Source organism: Cynoglossus semilaevis, chromosome 7 (genome assembly GCF_000523025.1).
Source record: "Cynoglossus semilaevis isolate Cse_v1.0 chromosome 7, Cse_v1.0, whole genome shotgun sequence".
Lineage (NCBI taxonomy): Eukaryota > Metazoa > Chordata > Actinopteri > Pleuronectiformes > Cynoglossidae > Cynoglossus > Cynoglossus semilaevis.
Window position 1 is genome coordinate 10,427,956 of NC_024313.1, and position 21,010 is coordinate 10,448,965.

Below are 21,010 nucleotides of genomic sequence, written 5' to 3' on the forward strand. Positions count from 1 at the left end.
GAAAAAAATCTAAATATTTGATTTCCCATAGAAATTTAACATTGAGTGATTTTAAACAAAACATTATGTTACAATGTCTTCACAACTACATTCTCTTTAATCATCAGTACAGGACAAACCTGCATTTTTTTCCTGTCAATCCTAAGACAAATTCACCACATCTAACCTGTCCATGAGATAAACACTGACTCCTGTGCCGCAGCCCAGCTTCTTCATGAAAGGTGAAGATGGGATGTTGATGGGGGTCCCACCATCACTACCAAAGCTCTTCACTCTACAGTTTTTAGGGGTCTTGAATGTGTTACTGGAGCTCATTCTGTCAAAGAAAAAACAAAAACAAACAAACAAAAAAAAACAGTGACAACATCAGACTGACTGACATCCATCATTTAACTTTTTCTTCTTTACTTCCAATATACAAAAGTACAAAGATTCATCCTTATTACTTATTTGGAAAAATGACATTGAGGAAGCAACAAAATGAAGCACAGAAAACAATAACAACACATGACATATTTGAAAGGGAGTGGGAGCTACCGAGATTAGCTTCGGAGCTAAGCCTATGTTCAAGGCAAAACTCACCATTTGAAAAGGTGACTGTGTTAACGGCTATAAACCGATTTTTCACATCGATAATTGCATCTGTAGGAAGCTATTTTTTTGATAATTTACATGTAACATGTTACATGAAAATGGCGGCGTCAACGTACTGTAGCTGCCAAACGTCAAACGTCGTTCAAAATGCAGGAACTGTCACTACAAGAGCCGCGATACAACTGTTGACCAACGACACTGAAGTCAGTGCAGGTAAAAAGTTCAAATGTTTGAGGAAAATTACCTGATTTATTTGTACTTCCTCACGTAACAACAAACTGACAACAATGTTCCGGCGCCCAATGCTTGAAATGCTTCTTCTTGTGAAATATTCAGGACAGTTGCTGTTGCATTACTGCCACCTAGCGTCTTGGGGTCGCAGTAGCTCCTGAAAGTTACACATATGTCCCACGAGTCATTTTTAAAGAGTAAAACAATAATTCACTGAACAAATCCACGTGTCCTGACGTGAATTTAAGTGGCGTTGTTACTGTTCTTGACAAATAAAATAAAACGTTTTTATATTACATCTTTTAGGTGGGAAAAAACGCAAGATCGACAAAATAAAACTGTAGTTTACGTTTTTAAAATGCCAAGAAAGGAATCAGACATAAATTCACCGTCAGCAGGATGTCTGCAGTGACTTCAAAATCGTAAAACACGTTGGTAACGTTTTCATATTATCGTTGTAGTACAGACATTTTGCCAGCTGAGGTCACTCTTGTCACTCAATCGGTATTATGTTTTCAGACGCAGGTGGCAAAATATACATTATTGTTTTTTAAAGTTACAAAAAATACACTGAGGCTATTTGTTTTTTATAATTGTGTGTGGTGCTACATTTTTATATGATATAATAAAGATATGATCACTTTCATATTGACATCACATAATCTTTTCTTCTGTTTCTGTTGAGACAGACAATACCAAGAACAATGAATAATAGCAGTGGATGGATGGATGCACAGAGGGATGGATGTTCTGACCTTAATGCTCTGCTTTGTTCGTGCCACATTTAGAATGACCACAGAGATTCTGCAGATGTCCACAGCCCTGTCTCCTCACTTCGTGCAGGGACAAAACGTTTCTTTATGATGAAGAGGATCAGGAATGTGGTCTGGACACATATGGACGTGGAGGCAACAACAGGGACCGTGGCCTTGCCTCCGTCTCTGCCCATTTCTTGTTTCCCCCGAAGACAAATGAGCTCATGTTTGAGGGCTCTGCTGCTGCAGCCACATGTTTTGCAGCTGCTTTGAAAGACTCTGGTCCGGCCTCAGGGAAACACCCAGAGAAAAACAGGATGCCAACAAGGACCGAGATGTGCATTAACTTAATTTTTCATGTCATCAACATTAATCTTTTAAAGCTAACGCAGGAGCGGAGTTCATCCAGATCGACGGAGGAATCACTTCTTCAACTGGCATCAAAACAATAGGCTCTCATTTTAGTGTTGTTTTTTTTATTACAAAACAATAGGCTCTCATTTTAGTGTTGATTTTTTTTTTATTATTTCAAATCTATCGTTCCTTTTTGTAAAATCATTCTCCTAAACGATTAAACGTTTCCTAGGACTGGCCCACCCACTGGTCCGATACTAAAAGTCAAATTAATGAGCTTAAAAGTAGTTAAGAAATGCTGTTAAATGAACTATTAAAGCTATACATTTGTCATCTCAAAGTAGCCAAGACAAAGGTTAAGATGTAGCTTGGACACAGCTAGAAATTCAAACTATTTAATGTGATTTAAATGACCTCAATCTATTCTAAAGGTAAAAAAATATATTAGAAGAATTCATTTCTCTCTGTGTGAAAGATTCTTTCATTTCAATTTTGATTCTGAGAGGAAAAATAGTTCACTTTTTCTGTCGATTGGGACGTGAACAGACAACCATCCAACCACATCACGTCACCTCTAGGTCATAGGGTTCATTCTACAGATTAATAATAAATATTCCTTGATAAGTTCATTTCCAAACAATAGATATTTTTACCATATGAAATCCCATACATTATCCCTGCAGTGCACATCTGGGACATGACCCGTCATTTGAGAAACACAGAACTAGGTGAACCTCGCTAATGTGAGCTCAATCTGTTCTGACATGTCGACCACGTGTTAACAGTGTGTGTTCCTCCCCCTCCGTCCCTGACAACGACAACGCTGTGACGACTGGTTGAAACAAACGCTCGTTTTATTATGTCAGCAGTGCGTATACGACATAGTAGTGGTACAAAAAAAACAGGTAGTAAAAATGACAATCCATTGTCCTACGTTAAAGCACATGACATGATCATGTCTACTGTATAGGATTTCTCCGGAGCCCTTACTGTCAGCGTCATAGAAAACACTGCGCGACACTGAGTCGTGTTGGACAGAACTTGGTATAAAAAACAAATCTCATATTTAAGAGCACTTCCTTTACAAATGTCTAACGGCCTTTGACCTCGTGAGGCTGGAGTCAGAGCGGCCTCTGACCAATCAGTACATGACGTCACCACCTGCTGACCTCTGCCCTCGCCTGACGGTCACTGGGATTGGACCCAGCCGGAGTTACTGTTGGAGTAGATCTAAACTGTGCAAACGATCAAATGTCCAACGGTTGACTTTATAACGTCGTAACGTTCTGTGTTTCTGTTTGTTGTTGTTTTGGTCTCTCAGTGGTGACAATGACAAATATTTACAGGTGTTTCTTTTTTTTTAAAATCTAATCAACAAAGTGATGATTTGCATAATTGACTGTAGCTGCTCTAGTCAAGAGTGAAGTGTGAGGATGGTGATTGGATCATGTGATTTGGTGATATTCTTCATAAAGACAATTTCAAAATCATACAATAAAGGTGAGTTCTTCAGTCGACATCACAGGAAAAAAAAGTAAAAAAAAAAGAGCTCATTTTTTACTTCTTTCTAAGTCAGCGTTCACACCTTCCCTTTTCTTGAAATTTCCTTCTCCTTTTCCTCCCATCGTCTGGTTTCCTCTGGAAGTGTTGTGGTTTAAAACAACAGAATGATCTTCAAACACTCAGGCACTTCAATGTGAAGAGGAGAAAAAAAAGATCGTGTCGTGGCTGTGGTGGCAGGAAACATCAAACTGGAGTTTGTTTTTCTTTTTCTGTGGAACTTCCTGTTCCCACCATCAGTTCTTGATACTACTGCCTTCGACAGAGACGCACCTGAAGCGGTAGATTGTGTTTACGATCGACACTGGAAACATTTACACAGACGACACAAGAAAAAAAAAAAGGGAATTGAACCGCAGCCCTCCTCAGGGAAACTGTTGGTCTGGTGCATTTGCCAAATATTTAAGGAGCACTTCATCGTTGACATCTAAATCATGACTGGGTGAAGAGACGGTTTCCAGCGTTGGCCTGAGCCCAAACTGTGGTTTGGTGAACTCTGAAGGAGGGACCTGAGCCAGGACTCCTGGGAGGTACCAGCTGCTGGACCATGGGGGACGGGGGGACGGGGGGACTATGAAGATGAAGACACACTGAGAGACCCACGTGTATTCCTATTACTCCTCTGCTTTTCTCTCTCTCTCTTCTCCTCATCATCACTTCATCCATCAACTCCACTGACTCCGGCTCAGTTACGTTGTTAGTAACTATTAGCTGCATTAGACGATGGTTTAACAGGAAAAAAACAAACAAACAAACAATCACTCTCACCAGACAGAACACCTACAGGATCAGAGGTGAACTGCAGCGTGTTGAACTAAACCGAGGGTTGAAGAACCTACAGCACGACCAGAAACAGTCGCTGCTCTGCCAATGCTGACATGTTTTACTGCACTTTTTACTCATCTTGTTTCACAGTCAAATCCCTCTCCCAAAACTGCAGTAAAAGCCCTTCCAGCTGAAGAACAAACCCTCGTGCCCTTTGGCACAGGCCAAACCTGGTAAACATCCCAAACCTGCTTCAGTTCCCTTCAGATCCCAGATGGTCTCGATGAGTCAGTCCCATATTTTTACACCAATGAAGGGGAAGCTAATTCATGTGGTGGTCAACTGAGACCACGCCCTCATATTTAGATCCTTAGGTTCTCCTGAAGTTCACACTAATCTTCATTTGATAAATTACCACATTGAGTGTCTTTACACTGGCCTGATACTTCATTCAAGTACTTGTACTTTATAATACAGTACAGGTCCAGTGACCTTTTTTAGCGGCTTCTCATTAAAACCTGCTTCTCATTGGTCGACTGGTTTTGGTTTCTTTGTTTATATTAATGATTATAAACTCATCTACTTTTGCAGCCACTTATTTCAAAGACACGGCCGTGGATCAGAGTTCAGACCGAGTCTCTCAGTGTGTTTCATCGTTATAGTTCCACATGGATCCAACAGAAGTTTCCTCTAATCATTTGGTTCAATGATTTCATGTTTTTTTAGCTTTAGGTTTTTTGTTAATCATTAACTGTGAAAATATCCTTGACTACACGCAGGAAATTGTCAAGAGAGTAACGCGGAAGGACTGTTTGGCCACCAGGGGGCGACTAATATTATTTAGAGTAAAAACAGACTGTAAATCACAGATGAATCAGCACTGACGGCTCTCAGCGTCCAATAAGAGCTTGGCGGTGGTTGATGTCTGTGAATCTATAGTTTATTTAAAGTTTAGTCAAGGCTAAAAAAGTAGGACTTTGAGGTAACCCTCCTGGATCTTTGAGTCTCCTCCAGCTTTGAACCTGAACATCAAGGCCATCAACCACCTGACAAACTGCTGAGTAACTGAGTAAATATATGATAAAGCAGCAGAGTGTGAAGGCACAGCTGTTCCTCCATAATACAGAGCAAAGCGACAGCTTGTAAATTCAAATCATCCTCCATCTCTGACACACACTGACTTTGACTTTGATTTCATCATGTGCCATTGAACTTTTTTTTTTTAACCTCAGAGACGGCGGCCTAAAGACAAAGCATTTCCTGGATCAGTTTGACGCCACACTGTGAAAAAAAAACCAACAAAAACAACCAGGGACTTCAGTCCAGTCTCTGAGGTCAACCTCGCCTTTCTATAAAAGCTGACCTCTGAACCTTCACTGAAGACACGACCCCAGTGATCCAGTCCCGATGAAGAGTCCTGTTGTGTGGTTGAGCCTCAGCGTAGCATCGTTCTCTGTGGAGTCATTAAAAACAGAGGTTTGTTGCTCCGCTCTTCATCTTCAGTCCAGGGCCTGAAAAAGTCAATAAGGAGAGCCAGTAGGAGGTGGCGCCCCCTGCAGCGTCTGGAGGCACCGTGATGAAGAGGATGTGCAGCTGCTGCACCAGGATCTTCACAGTCTTAGACGATGCAGGTGACACCAGCGTCCTCCACGTGGCCACAGTTGGTTTTACCCCAACCTGAAAAGCTGCACTGGTGGATGGTGTCCTCACTTCCTGTACACGCGACGTCATCCATCCAGATCAGCCCAGTACCTGCACACAAACAAGGACAACGTCAACCATTCCACCCTCATTTCCTCATTCTCCACGTTTGGATTCGTTTCTCCTCCTCGTTCACAAATCTCCGTTTTTGGAAATGTTCTGTTCTGTCTCGGTCTCTGGGGTCCACGAGGAAATCTGGGGGAAATTTTTCAAGTATCCCACAGCACTTTATCCAAACAAGAACAACAACAACTCCACACTCGGGAGGTTTGGCTGTTTGTTGGAAGAATCAACAGTTCACAGCCTCAGCAGAGCCGTGATGGGGAGAGTGAGGGAGGGAGAGGGAGGGTGAGGGGACAGCCGTGATGGGGAGAGTGAGGGAGGGAGGGGGGGGCAGAGAGAGAGGGAGAGAGCTAATACCAGCAGTGACCACAGGGAGAATGAAACAAACAAACAAAAAAGCATGAACTGCATGAACATTGACCTGGAGTGTAATCACAGTCACAGGTGATGATGCCACGCCCACTGCCTGGAGCTAAATATTGTTTTGTACGGTGACTTTCAAACAGAAACCGTTCTGTGTGACCTCTGTGTGACCTTAATGTTTTAATGTAGGATTCAAAACACACAAACTGGACACAGTTGATGTTCCGTCGTTCCTAGTTCAACACAGGAGTTTCTGGACCGTTTTAGGTAAGGGAGGGGTGAGCAGAGGAGTCCACCGTTTCCCTCCACTAGAGGTCACGTCCCAGATATTTTGGGTTTTCGTGCTGATCCTAAAGAGAAGTTCTGCAGCCAAACATCAGAATTCAATTTCCACATCTGGACGCGGACGGCAGCCGTCGTCCAACTTCTCGCTGCGATGACTCACGCGTGCATCACTTTCCTCCTCCTCAGTGTCAAAGTGATGCAAACGCAGCCAGTGAGGCTGAACATGTTGCCTGTCCAGGAGCATCAGTCACAGAGAGGAAGAATTCAAACATACGTGCAAAAAAACAAATGCGGCCTGACGCTGTTTTCCGTCTACAGCGTCCGCACGCACGCTGAAGCTGTGATGTCTTTCGCAAATGTGTGTGTCCCTCGGCAGAAATGGGGGTGAGTGGGTTTGTTTTGCCTCAAAGCTGGAATTCTCACGGTAACAAAATCTTTAGAACGCAACTGGAGAGAGGGAACTGACAGCAGCGCCTTCTCCAATCAACAGACGGAGGAAGGTCGATCTGTGGGAGTCGGACGGTCGTGATTGAGACAGAGAGAACTCCCTGTGCTTCCTCGCTGACTCTGGATCAGATAATAAAGACATGCGGTCATAAAAAAAAAAAAAACTGGGCCCAGCTGCTGAGCAGAACCTTCGGGCCTTGTTGTTTTTCTCTACAAACTTTGGTTCCTGTTTGTGAGACACTGAATCACTGCTGCGTCCCCGAGCCCTCAGCGCCGGTCGGCCTCAGCTCTGAAGTGAGAACCAGGTGAAACTGTTGGTGAGTCGCTGCTCGTCCAGGCTGACGGCTTCACGGCTGCAGGGTCTGAAGGACCTCGTTTGTGAGAAGAGAAACCGCGGACGAGTTCAAAGCATCTGGAGCCTCGTTAAAAAAAAACATGGAGATAAAACTGCAGCTCTTCTCCTGCGCTCTGCTCTAAATCACAGCCATTCGTCACTCAGTGACACTGAGCGACAGGAGCTGGAGGTCAGAGGTCAGACGTTATGGAGCTGGAAAGTGATGTTTCACAGAACACGCTCAAAGTTAAAACTCTGTTCTGTGTTGCTTTGAAGTAGGGGTGTCAAATATATGGCCAGCGGGCCAAACTGACCAGCTCGGGCAATTTTAGAAAATAAAAAAAATTATACACTTCATGTTTCTTCTTATAAATCAAAAGTGACCAGAATGACGCTGCTTTAAACGAAAAACTAAACAGTAAATGTTGAAGGGATTATTTACAGGTTTAAGAGCTCTGTTCTGATTGGCTGTTTATGGTACCTCTTCATTTTCAATGGTAATAAATGGTAGTTTTGATGATTATAGTTAACATCGGGAATGAAGTTTGTCAGTTAAAATAACGCCGTAGAGTCGTACTGTCTGCAAATGGTTCAAACACATCAGTGTAATTTACTGTTGCTCTAACAGGGATTATCATCAACCGTTTGTTGACAAGTTTGCACACGTGTTCTTGTATTATTTACACATGTTCTTTTTGAGTTCCTACAGAAAGTTTGCACTGTTCAATTCAAACCTGACTGTGCGGTACGTGTCCCATCCAATGACAGACGTTCATGTGGACAGCCGTCCTCTGACGGTGATATCACTGTTGTCCAACTTTGACTCATCATTTGGACAAACAGGACACGGCTCTGCGTCATTCGCTGCAGTTTTCGCTGTGATATTGGAAGCACATTTTGGCGGCGTGAGAAATGGACCTAATAAAAAAGCCGTTTCACAAACAAACACGGGACAGCGTTTCCATCCATGTGTTTCCTGTTGAGTTGCTCCACAGAGGGAGAAACTGGAGGATTACGGCACGGAGGTTTGGAAAGTTGTACGTTTTGGCATGTAAAATAATAAAAAATAAAAAATAATATATATGTATATATATTTTAAGAACAGGTGTTGGGTTTAGGAACTGGATTTTCTTCGATGGCGAGGCTCAAAGGAAGCAACAACAGATCAAAACAAATACAAGGGTCTGAAGTTTTTGGGGATTTCTGGAGGCTTTAGATCCTCACTGGATATAAAACCTCCCAGGCTAATAAAACATGACTCATTTATATCTGTAAAACCTAAAAGCTTCGATCTAACCAAATCTCAGTCCAAAGTCACCGCCTATTTCAACCCTTTCTCATAAAACATTTACGAATATGATAATAATATAATTGGAAAACTGAGAAATGTTAAAAACAAAGGTAGAAATTTTAACTATTTATAATTTACCTTCAAACATTATAATTCCATTTTTACCTTATTTAAAGGGTGAATTATGACTAAAAATCCTAGATCTTCTTCCAACATTTATCAATTCACAAAAGGCTGTAAAAACTGGGCCCAGGCAGGAGACCTCTGATCCAATACAATACATAACATTCACATAAAATGGTGTCATATATTTCTATATTTTATTTATTTATTTTTAATAATAAGTGTCTGATTTGGTGCATATGACCTAGAAGAGGTCTAGTGCAGGGGTGGACAAACTAAGGCCCTGGGGCCGGATGTGGCCCGTTCAGCTTTTTAATCTGGCTCACCAAACTTTTCCAAATTATATAATTTATATATATTATTATTATACTTCTGTCATTTCCCTGCAATATCCACATTTTCCCAATAGATGGCGCAGTAAATGACAAAAGGAATTTAGTATTTCTAGCCTTTATGCATGACTTTTTCATGTCATTTATCTTAGTTCACACGAACGACGCGGCCCTCCCTGTTCAATTCTAGGACAACTGTGGCCCGCGAGTCAAAAAGTTTAGCCCACGCCTGGTCTAGCGTGTTGTGCAGATGGCGGAGATGAGGTCACAGCAGTAGCCCAGTGGCGTGCTGTCGTACATGAGCCTCAGCTGTTCTGCTGCTGCTGCTGCTTCTCTGGCTGCTTTACTGTGATGGACACGGACCTTTAAACTGTTTACTCAACACGACTCACAGTACAGTTGGTGTTGCGTTCAGGTCCAAGGTAACATCTGTTCACTGCAGCGTTACAACACTTCTCACATACTAAGTGTTGGACCAGAAAAATGAAAGTCAAGTGGTCACACCCAGAGACGAATTTCCACAGAATGACTGTGAGTCAGGGGCTGAACTTGTTGCCGTTGGTAAAAAAAAAAAAAAAAAATTTAATGAAACCCCCTCTCCCCGACATAAAACTAGTTAGAACTGCCCTGGAGGTTTGAGTTCTGTCTCCACTTACTGAGGTTAAGAGGTCACAGAGTCACAGTTTAGGTAAACAACCAAGTCTGACTACTGTTTTCACTTCACTCTGTTTTTTAATTGGACTTCTCCTCCAGTCACAGCACTTAGGAAATGATGACCGATACAGTTTCCCTTTTTTTTTCAATCCATCTGATTCGTCTACCTTTTAGTAAGCTAGTCCAGGAGCAACCTGCTAGCTAACAGCTCTACTGTGGACTCATCTATCCATCAAACATGTCGACCAAATTGAGTTTCCTCAGGCAGTGGCTGTGGTTCGTTTACAGACTGATGCCACACGTCACTACTGTAGTTAACGCATCAACTCCTGTCGACTTTACCATCAGTAGAAAGGGAGGCTGAGGGTCAGGAGGTGATCAGCGCCACAGGGTTGTGGGTTCGGCGTCCTAAGGCTGAGGGTCAGGAGGTGATCAGCGCACTCTTCACCACAGGGTTGTGGGTTCGGCGCCCTATTTTTTTTCTGTTGCCTCTCATGAACATCTCTGCCAGACTGAAGTTAAACCCCTGTGAGATCAGCATGTTCGAGATGTTCCAGTTTGAATAAACAGCGTTGTTTTCGCCTCATCCTCTGAGCTGCTGTGACCGATCGGTTAAGGCGACAAAACCACCAACAAGAACCATGATGAGAATCCCGGTTCTTGTCTTTCACAGCGTTTATCTATCCATCTTCAACCACTTATCCTGTTAGGGATCGTGGGAGAGCTGCAGCTGATCCCGGCTCAGTTCAGGCTTCAGAGGTTCACCCAAGTGTGATTTATCAATTTATTGTATCATTTGTACCACGTTCCATCTGGTTCTGTGTCGACTCCCATTTTTTTTCTGAAGTACGTGAAGAACCGAAAATGGAAGAAGCCTGGTGTTGAACTGACAGACAAAAGTCGTGATTTTTACATATCACAATACGATACAAAACGGCAGTACTTCTCAAATAGTGGGGCGGGTCCCCCTGCTGGGGGGGTGGGGTGGGGGGTGTACTCTGTATCTGATGGACAGTTAACCTTGTTTTTGTTCTGGTCAAAGATGTTGTACATAAACAAAGAACTTATCTAAAACAATATAAAACCCTATTAAATTGAATCCAGCTGCGGTGCTCATCACTGCTGCCCTCTGGAGGTCGTCCCCTGGAACCAAAGAATGTTCTCCCCTAATTTCCCAGACTTATTGTTAACAACTCTTCTGGGACAGAGAGGTAATGATGTAAAAGTTGAATTAAGGGATGAGGGCCAGACTTATTGTTAACAACTCTTCTGGGATGGAGAGGTAATGATGTAAAAGCTGAATAAAGGGATGGGGGTTGGTGGATGGATGGATGGATGGATGGATGGATGGATGGATGGATGGATGATTTCTTTATGACACCTTGGTTCACATGATTTTGCTCATAAAACCCTATTATAAATCCCTGTAGGATTCAGGGCTGTGTTAAACCCTACAGTTTCACCCGCCCATGCAGATGCAGAGTGGGTGAAACAAAGTCAAAGCTTCACCATGGATACGTACAGAAAACAAGACCAGAATAATTCTATTGCAATTTCTTTTCATTTCCTGCTGGATGTTTTGGGTCACTGGGTTAAACGGGTGTCTGGATACTTCAGGGAAATCCGTCACTGTAAGTGGAGGTAATTTTAAAATGAGACCAAAATCCTCCTCATTTACTGCTCACAGTGAAAACCACTCGAACGTTTGTCCTGGTTTCACTTCAGTGGATCTGAACGTCTCACTGAACCAGGGGAACTCCCTCACCGTGGACCAGGAGGATTAACATCTTGTGTGCCAGTGCACGACGCCGCCGACACATGAGCTCACCACTGTTTGATAAATGGGTGGAGACGGAATTCCTGGGCACAAAATGATAAAGTCAGTCGGTCCGAGGTGATGTAAACTTTGGGTGTAGGCGAGCGAGAGCAAAACATGAGCAGTGGGACAAAATTACAATCCCCACAAAAAATTCATGTTCTCAAGCTCTGAACGCTGCAGATGACCGCAAGTTAGGACGCAGTGGTTTCAAAAGTGGGGGGAGGGGCACCCTCGGGGTACGCGTAGCCAAGCGTGACCGACAGCTGGGGCGTCCTGTCACATCCCCTCATGTCAACTGCTGCTAATGAACAGTCGTTACGGCTTCGTGGTTCATTTTTCTGACTGACGTGATGTTCTACTGAGGAAGACGTCGAGCTCACGCGTCTCGGTTGGTTGAAAAAATAAATATCAACGGTAACGAGTTAACACTATGACTGTCACCTGACCTGATAACGTCACAGGTACGGAGCAAAGACAACTACTGAATGTATAATGTTAATATAAAAAGAAATCATACTAATCAGAGGAAGAACACAGTGACACTATGTTGTTTTATCATTGATTTTACTCTCTATAACATGTGTGTGTGTGTGTGTGTGTGGTTGTCGTACCCTGTCCGAAGCGTCCCGTCCTGTGAATCTGTTCGGCTCCGCTGTAGCCCAGCATCCTACACACCACGTCTCCGTCCTTTTTGTCCCAGACGTCGTCACAAACCGTGCCCCAGCGACGCTCGTGGAAAACCTCCACGCGACCTTCATGAGGCCCCGAGCCGTTCACCAGACGCACCAGAGTCTCCTCCACTGCAACACACACCAAAACACACACATTACAAAAAAAAGAGTGTTTACAAGTTGACTAATGCGCGGATAATCAGACTAATACGATTATCCACAAACAAACGGCGGTGAGCGGCCGCTGTGGACGTGAGATAACAGGACAGTTTTTTCTTCAAACCACTGAGGAGCTCTTTGTTTCCTGAAACTGAAGCTGCAGTTCTTTGTTCCTTCTGTGTGAGGCTGAATTCCACTCCAAATTTAGATTTTTGATGTGGTACGAGACAAAAAAAAAAAAAAAGTTTCCATAATTTCTAATCAGGGTCTTCAGTGTAATCTTCGTCTCAGAACATCCTGGACTTTCTCTTCTCCTCAAACATCTCTGTCTGCATCTGTGACTGTTTATGAGGCAACCTTTTTGGACGAAGAAGAATAAATAAAACAGATGATGAATGTTGTTGTTGTTTTTTTATCATTTGCTTCATCAACAGACAATATTGGTGACTTCGTTGTTCTGTCGACCGGTCCATGTGGACAACACGTGGGCATGGGCACAAAATTGGCACAAAGGTTTGTGGGATTTAAAAAAAATAAATACAGGATTTAGTATCAAAGTAATGAGACTAAATCCTAAATAATCATAACTCTGTCTTAGTTGCAAATTAGTCAAAAAAACTGATTTAATTCTAGTTTTAGGCGATGAAACATCAACATTATTTTAGCCGACTAATAAGTAATTAAGTCATTTAATATTTCAACTTTTTAAATTGCTGCAGTTTTAATGAACATTTCAATTATTTATAATATTAATTTATTATTATTATTATTTTATCTTACAGCAAATAAAGTCCATTATTAAAGAGTGGTTTGATTTTCCATCAGGACGTCTGTCTGTGAGGTCATGACAGGAAGTGACCTCGATGTCATTAACTGTATGTTAATTACCCCCCAGGGTGAGACAGTGCTGCGGTGGTGACTGAAGAAACTGAAGACAGAACCAGAGACCAAAGAACTGCAGCTCAGACCATTTACACAACTCAAAATAAACCTCCTGTCAAACACTGAACGTGATACACCTGCTGCAGGACGATGGTGTGTGTGTGTGTGTGTGTGTGTGTGTGTGTACACGCTCTCTGCAGCAGGAACCACCACAAAGTCACGTCTCACAACTTTGGCAGGTGTTTATGTGTCCGACATTTTACAAGTGTGTGAACTGCCTTCACAAGAGCCCTGTAGGTGTGTGTGTGAGTGTGTGTGTGTGTGTGTGTGTGGTCTGGGTGAGAATACCAAACATGCCCCTCTCCCTCTTGCCGCCCTGACTTAAATCCTTTGGCCTTAGATGTTGTTTAAAGTCACATTGTCCCACACTCCAGAGTTTGAACACCAGTGACGACTGTGACGGAGTCGACAGAAAAATCATCTGGAGATATTTAAAAAAAACCACAACAAAACCAACAATGACATGGATCTGAGTTCAGGTTCAGGTTCATAAACTGGGATTTTTATCAGCTGTTTCTGTGACTCATGGTGTTTGTTGTCAGAGAGGCCGGGATTCTGTTCACCGACTCTGGAATAATGTGGGATTTTCCCAGAGTTAAACTCTGTCCTGGAGCGAAGGAAAAATGGATTAAATAATAATAATAACAACAATAATAATAATGATAATAATAATAATAATAGACAACAACCTAAATGATCAAGAAGACAGTTATCTTTTCTACATATATTCTTACTTTTCTATTCCTCGTCCTTGTAAATATCTCCTTTACTTTATTATTATATTCTTGCCATTTTTGCACCGTGGGTCGGAGCGGACTGACCCTTGCCATTTTGCACCGTGGGTCGGAGTGGACTGACCTTTCACTGTGCCACATTCACTGTCCTGTATGTATGACATATTTGTGTAAACATCTTTAGTAAAGATGTTTGAATCGACAACAAGTGTCATATTCAGTTGAGGATCTGATGTGTTGTTTTCTTCTCATCGACTGTTTAAAGCCCACTTTTAAAGTCTAAAACATAATGAAAATACTTTTATATTTTAATGGAAATCAACCAAAGATGTTGAACATGCCAGTGGTGTTCCTGCTCCAGTGACAAAGTAAAAAGAAAAACCAAAGGAGAAATCTAAAAACAGATCTTTATCATCTTCTCAAATCTCCCGGACGCAGACGGAGACAAAAGCTTGATTTTCCCTCTGAAACCCAAAATGACATAAACCGGCACCAGACCTGTTTTCTGTTTCTTATGTAACTGAAGATCAAACTCTGGAGGCTGTACGTGAAGAGAAAAACAGAATCAGTCACTGGATCTCCGTGCTCAGTTCCACCGCAATGTGCAAAAAAAAAAAAAAAAGAGTTCCGAGACTCGAACTGAAGCAACATAGAGGCGACTATGGGACAGAAGAAACTGTTTAGGGAAGATGAAAGTTGGTCTAATGGCTACAGTCTGGACCTGCAGTCCTCCAGTTCTCATTCAGATCCTCATATTTTAGGGTCTTTCAGCAGAGGTCAGATGGCTTTGTTGAAGGAAGTTGACTTTTGGGTGTTAATCCCCAACACATGTGAGAATGAATGTGTGATTTTCCCAGGGAGAACACTTCTGAGGGTTCTCCGCTCTGCTGCGGCGCTGCTTCAGGAACGGACTGTTCCTCCACTTTGAAGTGTCCACACGTTCTGTGACACAAACGTATGAAGGTGCTGAGATTTCTGACAGCACGCCCCATGTGGTCTCACTGTGGAACATCAAACATCAGGGTTCTGCAAATCATCTGTGACGGGTCTGCAGTGAGAAGAATCAGGTGGGATGTTTCTGGGGGTCCTAAATATTTTAGAAGGATTTATTTTTTCTCAAAATAGTTTAACTGATGCAATAAAAATGGACTTTTGACTTGAAATTGTCCAGACTTTCTTCTTCTTCTTCTTCTTCTTCCCTCCAGGGACTTTTGACTTGAAATTGTCCAGACTTTATTCTTCTTCTTCTTCCCTCCAGGGTTCACCACAGTGGATCATCTTCCTCCATCCCACCCTGTCCCCTGCCTCCTAAACTTATACTCCAACCATCTCCAGCTCCTCTGACAAAGGCCAGAGACGAAGTATTTTATGTATTCACTGAAATGAGTAGATGTGATCTAAAATGACAACTCTATTTGCTATTGTATTTTTTTTTTTTCGGACGAAAATGAATGGATGAATGGAATCATTTTGAAGGCCTTAAATGCAGCCGTGACCTAAAGAATCAAATATTTGTATTTCTGTTTTTCTTTCTTTCTTGGCATCAGTTGTAGAAAAATATGGCTTTATATTTGTGGGAAACAAAAAAAACATCCATCACTTCACACATTTATAAATCCTAATTTCAAGGCAGAAGAAGAAAATTGAGGGAATTGTTTTGGTGACTTCAAAGACAAAAAAAAAATTAAAAATGGAAGCAGCCGTTCTTATGTGTGATGGTACAACAAAATGAAGATAAATGTGTGGTTTGGGGGCCACAGGGGTTCATGTTTTTCTTCCTGCCTGACTTCACATTAGTGGTTCTGTACGTGGTCTCAGTTCATGACACACAACGTGTGAGGCTCTGACGAACACCGAGCCATGAGGCCCAGAACCTGGGACATACTGTGAAAGTAGACGCAGTGATCCTCCAGAACAGGACCTGAGGTCCGAGAGCAGGACGTCAGGTGGATCAGAGAAAGTTCTGACTTTCATTAGGTTTCATTATCCTCTGAGAAGAATCCTGGTTTCTTTATTTTGTTGACAATAACATAATACCACCCCGACTGAACGTAAAAAATATTTTTTGTTTTATTTCTTTTTGTTCAATGAAAAAAAATTTCTCACCCGTTTTCTCTCCTCTGTCTCCTCGATCTCCTTTCTCCCCCTTAAATCCTCGTTCTCCTCTGTCACCTGAGAGAAGAGAGAAAATTCACATAAATAAATAAATAAATAAAGTAACAGTGAAATAAAACCACAGTAATGTCTGTTCCAAACATTCATAACATAATTAGAGAGAAGAAAAAAATATTAACCAAAATTATTGGTTAATATTTAACTGACAATGCAGGAAAATAAATAAAAGAATGAAAAAAATGCATTAAACCTTTTTTACTAAGGTCATATGTGTTATTTTATGAATAAAAACGTCAATTGAATTAAATGAGTTTTTGAACTCCAAACATCCACTGATAATACTGTTACTGTTACTGTATGAACCGCTACTCTGAACCAAGACCCGAAATGACCAAAGTCCAGACATGAGATCAGGTGAACGACCTACTGTATATTTACTTCTATTTACCCTGTATTTACATGAGACTAATAATATCCCATAATTCCCAGTTCCAACCATGTGACAGATCAGTTTTCCAGACCAACCCGACCATCAACACTGGACCTTAACCACACGTTTAATGTAGTGAGAACCACAGAGGAGCGGGGAGTCGAACCCCAAACCACAGACAGGTGTAACTTCAATAAAAGAAGAAAAAAAAAACAGAGACAAACGTGTAATTGTTTTATATTCTAGGTATTATAATACTGTAGTACTGCTGTGGTTGAAGTTATATATGGAGTATGAACAGAGTATATTTAAGTATTTGGTGAGGATCAGGCAGTACAACAGCCCAGTAAATCCTTGAGAGTAACAGGTATAACTGCTGTTTTTGGAGACTCAGTCTGGAGTGGTGGATCTGTTAGGTTGCTGGTTAGAAACCACAACTCCTGTAGAATTAGCCTGACTTTGACTTGTTTTTCACATCCACGACTGCAGCCCTGTTGGCAAATGGATGTGTTCACGTATCAACACCCAACCAGTGACGTACCGCTAGAAGTACCGCAAGCTTCACCTCAAGTTTTAACCACAGTTTAAGTAACGTAGTAACAAAAATCAAAACACTATAATAATAAACTGGGAAAAAAGAGAGAGACGGATGGATGCAGACTGGACCGACGCTAGCTGCCTACACACCCAGTTAGGACAGAAAAAAAATACATTAAATTAGACTGAAGTCAACTACAATACAGACAGTATATTCCTACCTCGCAAATATATATGGAAATGTATTGGGCTGTGAAAAATAACACGTGGACCAGTCAACACACAAGTTGTCATTTATATATTTATATATGTATATATATGTATATTATACATATATGATCATATATGTAATTATACTTATAGATATACATGTATTTATACATATATAACCATATATGTAATTATACATATAAATATATATATGTGAACATAAATATATGCATATATATTTATATATATACTTCGACATATCTAAGTATATATGTACCTATACATATATTATCATACATGTGAACATAAATATATGCATATATATTTATATATGTGAAACACAAAAGGACACACCTCCTTTCAGACAACCAATCACAGAGCAGAATATCTGTCTAATACTGTGTCAAAGCTCTTAAACGTCGTGATGAAAACCGTCCACCGTCCACAGTAGGAACTCCTTACATGTGTGTGTTTTACTCAAAGCCAAACTCCAATAACTGATCTCTGCTCCGTCTCTTCAGCCATAAAACGTAACCACCAGTTTCCTCTCCCCACGGCTCACGGTTCACAGCCGTGAGCCTGTGAAGTCCTCACCCAAACCCAGATGGTGGCGTGTTAACTATCAAACACTAAACGTGAAGATGTTTCTTGTCTTGAGCTGGTCTTCATTTTTATTTACAAAAAATAAATAAATAAAAACACTCACACTACAGTCTTCAGTCCTAGTTCTGGTTACTGTCGATGTCGTCAACCTGTCAGTCAGAGTCTGAGGTCGAGTCATGGCTTTTGTGGTTGATGGTTATGAAACAAACCAGTGTTGACGTGTCAGAGACTGAACAGAGGGAAAAAAAAAGTTCTGAACACGTCAATACATATTATTGATGTTTGGTGTGTTACTGTACACAACCACAAATAATGTCTCTGTGTGTGTGTGTGTGTGCAGCAGATGATGACTTGGTTGATGTTCTCCAGAGTTCTACATATAACCAGTGAACTACTGCAGCAATGAATTATGGGTCTTCAGTGACCCATTTATAAAATCCAGCGAAAGTGGGCTCCATCTAATCCAACGTTAAACCAAATATATTCCTCTGTTGTCAAATGATAGTTGTTGATTTTTTTTTTTTAATTTTCATTATTATTTTACATGATTTTGTGGGTGATTTTGCTTAAAAAACTTAAACTTAAAACAGTGTAAACTCAAACTCTTTGAGACTTTGTGTAAATTCCACCGAGAGTGGATTTAAACAGAACTCACAGCTGTTTCTGTGGAACAAATATAAGAATATTTGTTCAGTTTCAGCTTCCACGGCCAAACTCTCTCTCTCTCTCTCTCTCCCTCTCTCTCTCCCTCGTCTCTTGTTCTCTCACACGAGGAAGCGGCAGCACCTGTTAGTGATGTCATAACTGTGAAAGACTCGGACGTGGGGGAGACTTTGGCGAGACGGAGTGGACATGACGGAGTGTCCTGCAGCCTCGTGAGGTCTGAGTCCCAGAGTGAGAGGCAGGTTATCGTTACGTTACGTTACTGTCAGATGTGACGGGTTAACGTCTCACACACTGTTACACGTCGACGCCATTGGCTGCTGGGACACAGTTAATACCCAGTAGTAAATAACAGCAAATAAACTGTAAACTGCCCACTGTGTACTGTGTACTGTAAACATGTACTGTGTACTGTGTACTGTGTACTGTACCTCTGGGTCCAACAGGTCCAGTGTCTCCCTTTTCTCCCTGGAGACCTTCCACGCCCGGCGACCCTTTGGCACCGCGGACGCCCTGCAGGCCTTTCTCTCCGATCAGTCCTGTGATGAAGAGACACACAGAAGGACAGATTTGAGGACGTGGACCAGCACTGAGGAGACCGGTTACCGTCGGTGATGATGATGAACCACAATAGAGATAGAGAAGAAGGTGGTGAGATCTGAGATGACTGAGGTTTCATGGGGGAGTGAGCAGGACATTGGGACAACAAAGGAGAGGATAGGACGGGTGAGTTTGTTTGGACGTGCTGAAGAGGAACCGTAGGAGATGGAGCACGTCTCTGGAGGGTTCCTACTGATTTTACAGTAGGAGATGGAGCACGTCTCTGGAGGGATTTTACGAAGAACTGGACGGGCTCGGTCCCTTGAACCCATCATCCGAGAGGCCCAGAGATGGAACTACCGTGAGGAGGGAGAAGCCCAGAGAAGATCCCTGGATACAGTGATGGAAGACCTGAACTTGTTCCAGATACTGCAGATGATCTGTTGTGGTGGAAACTGAGAAGATCTGATGCAGACAGAGTTCACGGCTAGGAGATCCTTAAAGGCTCCGCGTCTACATCCAGTTCTGGCTGAAGCTGAAGTTCTGTTTTATCTACATCCAAGAAGAATTTGCAGGAGAAATCACGTTGTGCTTTTGTAATCTGAGAAAGAATTAGCGTTAGTTCATCAGAGTTACTGATGACCACATCATCTCTGCTTATTAAAAATGAAGAACCAGAACCAGAACCAGAACACGTTGGCACCACAACACAGCCTGTGTTTACAACAGGCACAACTAGAGGTCTTAGAAATTAATGGAAGGCAGAGATATTGATTGCACTGTTGTCAACCATGACTGCAGTCTAAACTGCTCTGATTGGACTGAAAGGCATCGCCGCCAAGAGCTGAGAGCAAACCGATGACGGCTGCAGTCAGGCTTCGCCTCAGTTTTCACGTGTCTCCGCTGCTAATTCCCTTCTCAGAATCCCATCAGGACGACGTGATCAATCGTCACTTGGAGTCGCTGCAGAAATGTTCTTCTGCGCACCACGGCGGGACGTGACTTATGACGGTTTGACAGGTCCAGAGGGATTTTCAGAGTCTGGATGTGATCGTCTGGATTAATCACAGATGAGAAGTAGCAAAAAGTAGAATGTGAGAAAACATTAACGCAGACTGAAGTGTAGCACCACTTGTTTTCATGTCAATCATGTTCAAATTTACATAAAGTCTTGTTTTCATCACTCTCTAATTGGGAGACTACTGTGGATAACACATCGGCCCAAACTGTGAGAAAGGAATGTGACTAAAAAGGTGAACTTGAACTTGTACAAATATAATGATAATATCAATAAATTATATAATTTGGCGGGCCGGATCTGGCCCCCGGGCCTTAGTTTGCCCATGCCTGCTCTGGTCTCTATAACAAAACAAGCATGATATTTATGACATGAAAGACTTAAGACATTAACACGACTAAAGACAGGATACGCAAGAATGAACTGTTTTTAACCTGCTCTGTTCCAACGTTAGCTAAAAATAAATACTAAAACTACTACAAAAAAAAAAAGACTTAGAGGAGTTTCTATACATATATACACATATATCTATAAATATATAGAGAGTAAGTTGAAGGACATGCACTGATGGACTGCATGTTGACGATGTTTTTGCCCAACTTCAGACAGGTTTCCATTTACTTTCCTTAATAATAAGACTTTGTTTTCCATTTTACCTGACAGTTAATACATTTGGAAATACAGTATAAAGCTGCAGAGGGTGGGAGCGGGGGTGGG

The 21,010-nt window shown here is 41.9% G+C and overlaps 2 protein-coding genes across 3 annotated transcripts in view; both read right to left on the reverse strand.

Annotated features, from left to right (window-relative positions):
• pbk (PDZ binding kinase) overlaps window positions 1-968 on the reverse strand; it is a 2,953-nt gene extending 1,985 nt beyond the window's left edge. The window contains exons 1-2 of one of the 2 annotated variants that reach the window (XM_008313355.3): window positions 839-968; window positions 167-316 (exon numbers count right to left, since the gene is read on the reverse strand). In XM_008313355.3, the coding sequence (XP_008311577.1) occupies window positions 167-315 (149 nt within the window). In that variant the 5' untranslated portion in view covers window position 316; window positions 839-968. Of the gene's footprint in view, window positions 1-166; window positions 317-582; window positions 687-838 lie in introns of those variants that run through there. The other variant, XM_008313356.3, reaches the window with a different exon arrangement.
• Window positions 969-2,774: 1,806 nt separating this feature from the next.
• scara5 (scavenger receptor class A, member 5 (putative)) overlaps window positions 2,775-21,010 on the reverse strand; it is a 47,992-nt gene continuing 29,756 nt past the window's right edge. The window contains exons 9-12 of the mRNA XM_008313342.2: window positions 19,167-19,274; window positions 16,284-16,349; window positions 12,283-12,471; window positions 2,775-6,011 (exon numbers count right to left, since the gene is read on the reverse strand). Of these exons, the coding sequence (XP_008311564.1) occupies window positions 5,878-6,011; window positions 12,283-12,471; window positions 16,284-16,349; window positions 19,167-19,274 (497 nt within the window). The 3' untranslated portion in view covers window positions 2,775-5,877. The remainder of the gene's footprint in view (window positions 6,012-12,282; window positions 12,472-16,283; window positions 16,350-19,166; window positions 19,275-21,010) is intronic.